Source organism: Trypanosoma conorhini (assembly GCF_003719485.1).
Source record: "Trypanosoma conorhini strain 025E chromosome Unknown Tco_14.4_contig_00181, whole genome shotgun sequence".
In the NCBI taxonomy this organism is placed as follows: domain Eukaryota; phylum Euglenozoa; class Kinetoplastea; order Trypanosomatida; family Trypanosomatidae; genus Trypanosoma; species Trypanosoma conorhini.
The window spans coordinates 1-5925 of NW_021704268.1; the positions used below are offsets into that span (position 1 = coordinate 1).

The 5925-nt window shown below is 65.5% G+C and overlaps 5 protein-coding genes across 5 annotated transcripts in view, besides 7 other annotated features; all 5 read right to left on the reverse strand.

Annotated features, from left to right (window-relative positions):
• The first annotated feature begins 16 nt into the window (after window positions 1–16).
• Window positions 17–38: a microsatellite.
• Window positions 39–84: 46 nt separating this feature from the next.
• Tco025E_03811 (uncharacterized protein) lies at window positions 85–696 on the reverse strand (the record flags this gene model as incomplete). Its single annotated transcript, XM_029370728.1, has 1 exon — window positions 85–696. One exon carries the CDS (start codon window positions 694–696, stop codon window positions 85–87), a length of 612 nt encoding a protein of 203 aa, XP_029229153.1.
• A 192-nt stretch (window positions 697–888) lies between these two features.
• Window positions 889–905: a microsatellite.
• Window positions 906–1078: 173 nt separating this feature from the next.
• Window positions 1079–1101: a microsatellite.
• Window positions 1102–1210: 109 nt separating this feature from the next.
• Tco025E_03812 (uncharacterized protein) lies at window positions 1211–3154 on the reverse strand (the record flags this gene model as incomplete). The annotated part of the gene is made up of 1 exon (XM_029370729.1): window positions 1211–3154. The coding sequence occupies one exon, from the start codon at window positions 3152–3154 to the stop codon at window positions 1211–1213; it is 1944 nt and encodes a 647-aa protein (XP_029229154.1).
• Window positions 3155–3547: 393 nt separating this feature from the next.
• Window positions 3548–3575: a microsatellite.
• Window positions 3576–3627: 52 nt separating this feature from the next.
• Tco025E_03813 (putative dynein heavy chain, cytosolic) lies at window positions 3628–4503 on the reverse strand (the record flags this gene model as incomplete). The annotated part of the gene is made up of 1 exon (XM_029370730.1): window positions 3628–4503. One exon carries the CDS (start codon window positions 4501–4503, stop codon window positions 3628–3630), a length of 876 nt encoding a protein of 291 aa, XP_029229155.1.
• Window positions 4504–4540: 37 nt separating this feature from the next.
• Window positions 4541–4585: a microsatellite.
• Window positions 4586–4604: 19 nt separating this feature from the next.
• Window positions 4605–4652: a microsatellite.
• A 3-nt stretch (window positions 4653–4655) lies between these two features.
• Window positions 4656–4680: a microsatellite.
• A 156-nt stretch (window positions 4681–4836) lies between these two features.
• Tco025E_03814 (flagellar associated protein) lies at window positions 4837–5709 on the reverse strand (the record flags this gene model as incomplete). Its single annotated transcript, XM_029370731.1, has 1 exon — window positions 4837–5709. One exon carries the CDS (start codon window positions 5707–5709, stop codon window positions 4837–4839), a length of 873 nt encoding a protein of 290 aa, XP_029229156.1.
• Window positions 5709–5925, reverse strand: part of Tco025E_03815 (flagellar associated protein) — a gene marked incomplete at both ends in the record, with an annotated part of 492 nt that continues 275 nt past the window's right edge. The window contains one exon of the mRNA XM_029370732.1: window positions 5709–5925. This exon is cut by the window's right edge and continues 275 nt beyond it. Coding sequence (XP_029229157.1) covers window positions 5709–5925 — 217 coding nt within the window.

A 5925-nucleotide genomic window follows, 5' to 3' on the forward strand; every position in this document is an offset into this window, starting at 1 on the left:
AGAAAAACAAAAGACAAGAGAGAGAGAGAGAGAGAGAGGGGGAAGTACTTTGATACGATACCGCCCGGAGCGCCGGCCTCCGGCTCAACGCCGCTCGTCTCCCAGCGCTGCTAGCGCCTGCGCCGCGAGGAGGTCAACGCCGTGCTGCGGCAGTCCGTGGCGACGCAGAAACGCCGCCGCCACTTCGTCCACGTCGTCCCCGTCGCGCAGCACCAAACTGTCCACGCGGCCGCCGCCCACGTCAACGTCAAGGACGACGCGGGGCACCGACGCCGCTGCGGAGGCGGCCGACACTTCCAGCGCCCTCGACACGCCGTCGGGCACGCGGAGGGACGACGAACGCGTCTGCAGCGCCTGCGTGGTGACCGCCTCCGCGTGCAGCTGCAGCGCCGCCATCGCCTGCGCCCGCAGCTCGCGCGCGAGGGCCCCCACCGCCTCCACCGCCGACGACAACGACGCCCCGCCCCGCCCCGCCTCCAGCAGCCGCTGCCGCTGCGCGTTGAGCTCCGCCCGCCGCAGGGCACTCTGCACGCGCCGCTGCTCCCACGCTCGCGCCAGGCGCACCTCGCGCTCCGCGCCGCGCAGTGCCTCCTCGCCAAGCGGCACGTCCGTGTAGAAGCCACCGAGCGCCAGGGCGCGGCTCTCCGCGGCCTGCAGCAGCGCCTCCCGGAGGTCCGCGGCGGCGTTGGCGCTCATCGTCACCGCGACACTTCTGCCCGTGCCACACACGCACCCCCACACGCGCCGGTGCAGCGGCGGGGTCGCGGCCACGGAGCAAAAAAAAAAAAAAGTAAAAGTAAAACGAGGGGAGAAGTGACGCGGGGCGAAAAGGCGCAGAAGCAGCGCCGCAGGCAAACCCCCAATGTGCCTGCCCCGCACACCGCAAGCCACACACACACACACACGCGCGCAGAAGGAGAAAAACACGCGCCATACATCCCTCCACAGCAGCGGCAGTCCCCTCTCGGCCCGGCGCGACAGAAACGAGGCGGGCGACGAAAAAGGAGGCTCCAGAGGGAAAATAAGAGGAAAATAAACGGGGAGGCGGAACGCAACAGCAGCAACAACGGGGGCCGCCAAAAAAAAGAAGAAAAAAAAAAAGGAATAGTCGTAAAAGGGAAAAAAACAAGCAGGCGGCACTCAGGAGGCGCCCGCTTCAATTCCCCCTCCCTTCCTTTTACTTTTCCTTCCTCCCTCCCGCGCGGCGGTATCACTCGCCCGGCGGCAGTGGCTCGCGTGCCCGTTGGCTTTGATTAAACAGCTCGAAGTACAATGGGACGGAACGCAATCGATCGCGTCGTCTACGCCTCTGCTTCTTCCGGTACGGGTCCGGCACCCTGCGCAGCCCACGCATGTGGAACAGCCGCCGCGCCACGAAGCGACGCCGCACCGATGCAAAAAACATGACAATCGCGGCAGCCACCGCCACTACCGCGACGCCCACAAACAGCAGCGGCCCCCAGCGCGCCTGCACGACGGGCGGCACGTGCTCCGTGTGCCTCCAGACGACAAAATGCGCCACCACCGGCACGACGGCGACCTTCAGGGAGAAGCAGGCGGAGACGGAGAGCACGTCCAGGTGGTACAGGGCGTAGAGATACATGAGACAGAAGACCAGGTCCTCCACGGACAGCAGGCAGCAGTGCATCACGTTGGCCCGCCTAAACCCGGCAACGAGGCTGTCGCCGGCGTCAGACGAGAGCGCGTAGCCGCGCGACACACCCATGAGAAGCGTGACGAGAAAAAGTTCGGTCCCCACCGCGACGGTGAGGCCCACCGTCCCACACAGGCCCCGCTGCAGGCCGTACGCCATGAGCAGGAAGGCGGTGGCAAAGAGGAGGCTGCCCCCGCTCATGAGGAGGTTCCCGTAAACCGCCTCGCGGAGCCCCATCAGCCGCATGCCGTCAATGTTGCACAACACGTTGCCGATCATGAGCATAAACGACCCGCACGTCTCCACCAAAAACACAATCTGCGCCCGGGAGACGCGGTAGAGCAGGATCCAGAGGCAATGCATCACTGTGGCCGTGAAGAGCAGCGAGGAGCCGGACATCGCGTTTGTCAGCACCATCACAGCGGTGGCGAGCGAGAAACAAAGCGAGGAGACCAGCGTCGCCGCGAGGCTCTTCAAGCACACGCTGCGTGGCTCGGCGGCGACCGTCACGAGGCCGCCCACGCCGTCGCGCCAGGCGCTGTAGATCAGCCACGCCACGCCGTAGGCAACCGAGAAGAGCGCCCTGTAGGTGTAGACCCAGTGGGCAATGGGGATGGTGTCGTGCGTGGTGGCGCCGCCCACGCCGGCGAACCACTCGAGGTGCACCTCGAAGGCGCTCTCGAGGCAGAAGCCGCACAGCAGGGCGACCCAGCTCGACCAATGCTGCCGAAACTGCAGCCCAAAGTACACCTCGTTGTCGACGCTGTACACGCAGACGTTGGTGACGATGCGGCTGCCAAAGCGGATGCGACGCCGCGGCCGCGGCGACGACGAGGAGGTGCAGGGCCTAGGCGTGCCCATGCGCGCAGGGGCCTCTGCTGAGGGAATTCGAGAGGCCTGCGAGCCGCTGCCGCGGTTGCTGGACTCTGAAAGAAACACAATGGGCGCCGCCGCATCCTCCCCCTCCGCCGCCGCCGTTTCCTCCCGCAGCTGCTGCTCCCTCTCCCGGCCACCCGCGGCGGTGTCCTCCACGGCGAACGGCAGCAGATGCGTCCTGCTCAACGTCTCCTTCGACAAGTGCCGCCGCAGCACGTCGAAGGCGCCACCTTCAGTCCCCCCGCTTCTGCTGCCGCCACTGCCAGCCTCCCTGCCACGCTCGCCGTGGGCGGCGGCCTCGTTGCCGCTGACGCCAGCAACGGCGCACTGCGACCGCGGACGGGTCTCAGACGCGGCGCCGTCGCCGCCGCTGCTGCTGCCGCCCTGCAGCGCCCGGAGAAGATCCTCCACCCGCACATTCATCTGCAGGGCGATCTGGTCGAGGTCCACGACGCTGCTCGTACTACTGCACCTACCGCCCCCCTCCTCGGCGTACTCATCCTCCTCCTCCTCCTCGTCGCGCAGCCCGCCGCGCAGCCTCTCGGCAGGAGCCGGCGAGGGCGACAGGAGGGGCTCGGCCGCGGCGGCGGACGCCTCCCGTGACGACGAGAAGCCGCTCCGCATCGCGGCAGGCGCGCCGTCGGCCGGGCACTGTGCGTGGGCGACGACGCCAGAAAGTAAGACGCAGAGGGCCTCTTCCCTCGCAAAGCAGCAAACGCAGGGAGGAGCGGAGGCAAAGCGGGAAGGTGCAGCAGAAGTCACGACACGGGGAGGGGGGGAAAAAAAAAGTGGGCGACGAAGGGGAGAGGGGGAGAAGCGTTCAGGCACACAAAAGGGAATCACACATGAAGATAAAATCGGTGAGACAAAAAAACAATGGGAAACAAGACAAGTAAGAAATTCGGTTTGAGGGGGGAAAAAAAAGGAAAAAGGAAATGGGAGAGGGGGGCAGTTTACCGTCAATAGAGAAACTCACCGCTCAGCCACCTCCTCCCCTCGTCGGGTTGTGTGAAGAAAGCCGCCGCCACCACCGTCGCCGCCGCCGGCCAGACCAGCAAAAAACCAACTCCATAACCCGAGAGCCAGGCACTCCCCTTTTATGGCCCGCGGCACAAAAGGCTCTTCAGTTGCTTGGGCGCCGCCATGGCGGCGGCGCGGTCCATTTGATGCGCCGGCGTGGCATCACGCATGCCGGGGAGTGCGTTGCGCAGCGTGATCGCAGGCGTTGCCAGGCGAAAGCGCGCCAACTCCCCGCAACCCGCCCCGGTGACATCGTCGTTGTTGTTATTATGACTATTGCTTCCGGGTGTGTGGGCGACGTCATCTCGCTGGCGCTTCGATTGGCTCCAGCCCAACGGCGTCATTGCACGAGGGGCAGCCGCAGGGGACGACAGCCAGCCGCGCACCGCCGCGTTGGTTGGACTCGGCGCCACGCCCGTCTGCAGGAAACCAGGCGGCGCACGCGCCGACATCCCCAGTGCGCCAACCCCGTAGGCCACACCGCCGTTATCCGCAGCCATCTGTGATTCCACTGGCCGCTGCGCCATCTGTTGTTGTTGTTGCTGCTGCTGGGCGTAGAGTTGACCCTGCAGCCGCTTTATTTGGCTGAGGAGACCTTCGCGCTCTGACTTCGCTGCGCCGAGCTGGGAGGCCATGCTCCGGTTGCTTTGATTCAGCGTCGTCACAATTTCGCGCAGGCGCTGCAGCGTCTGTTGCTCCTGCCGCCGCTGAAACTCGAGCGCCTGCGCGGCGATGGCCAGGACCCGCTGTGGATCTTGTGCCACGCGTTCGTGCACCTCCTTCGGCAGCGCCGCGCCCGCCTTGACGGCTTTGCACGGCTTGCGGCACCGGGGGCACTGCCCTGGGGGGTAGCGGGCGGTGCAGCGGGCGCAGAGGAAGTGCTGGCAGCTCGTGAAGAGGCCATCTGTGTCGCAGTCGGAGCAGCAGATGATGCAGCTGGGCCTAAATGGCATCGGCGTGGGCCGCGGCAGCTGCAGCAGGCCGACTTCACCGCCCCCCTCTCGTCCTCGCCAGGCGCCCGCCCGCCGCCTCGCCGCGTTGTGAGGGCCCTTTTGGCTGCGCCGCCGCGGCGGTGGGGGGGGCGCGGCACGGCGAGCGGCGGAAGGAGAAAAAGAGAGAGAGAGAGAAGATGCAGCGGCAAGTCATGGGAAGGAACACGCACGGACATGTCTGTGCGCGCGGCGACGCCGAGAGGGTGCGGGGCAAAAGCAAAAAAAAAAAGGCGCGTACGGTAGGAAGAAATAATGTCCACAGCAATTTTACATCGCCGCCCTCGCGGCACGCCCTCACTCCTCCCCCTCCTCCTTCGCCGCGTGGCTCTCCGCCACCTGCAGCAAGAGCTGCTGCTGCTGCTGCTGCCGCCGCTGCTGGTGCGCCGCGATGACGTCCTGAAAGTCCCGCAGACAGTCGCCAATCACGTGAAGCTGGTAGAGCACGTCCGCCTCGCGCGCCTCAAACTTCCCGCGTCCTGAGTACGGCGCCGTCCACGCGATGCAGCGGTCGTAGAGGTTTTTGCACGCCATTCGCACGTGGCTCACCGTGCGGGAGGTTGTGCTCCTCTGGCTGATGCACCGCTCGAGCTCGTCCTGCTTGATTTTAATGCTCTTCTGCATCGACTCGTACGTTGCCTGCAGCTCGTTGAGTTGATTCTGCAGATCTACGCTCTCGTTGTTTTTCTTCTGCCGCTTCATGTTGAGGGAGTTCTTGTTGCGCAGCAGCTCCTCCTCCAGCTGCGTCTTGCGCCGCTGCAGAACCTTCGTGTTCTCCTGCAGCGTGTTCCAGCGCTGAATGATGTCGCGGGGGCTTTGGTACTCGTCGCAGTCGTTGCGCTGCAACACCTCCTCCAGGTACTGCTGGTACTTTGCGTAGAGGTCGTACTGCCGCCGCATTTCCTCCCGGCGGTTGTTCAGGTCCTCCAGCCGCTGCGTGAGCTCCGCGATCTGCTCCTCCCGCTCCTTTTTGATGCGCTCCTCCGTGACGGCCTTCCGCGACGCCCGGGTGCGCTTGATCTCGTTCTCCTGGATGAACTTGTAGTAGCGCACGAGCTTGTCCTGCAGCCTGGCCCGGTCCGCCGCGATGACCTCCTCCACCTCCCGCACCCGCGCCATGCGGACCATGTACAGCTCCCGCTTTGCGTCCAGCTCCTTCTGCGCCTCCATCACAGCCCGCCGCAGCTGCGTCGCCGCCGTGATGCTCTCCAGCGCACCCGACATCTCGTGCCCGCTCTACTTGTGTGTGTGCGTGTGTGTGCGTGTGTGTGTTGGTGCGACTGCCACCGCCTGCTGCCGGTGGCGGGGCGTTGTAGCGTGTGAGGGGAGAGAAGAAAAAGAAGCGGCAGGAAAGATGCGACAGCGCGCACGCACGCGTACAGGCTC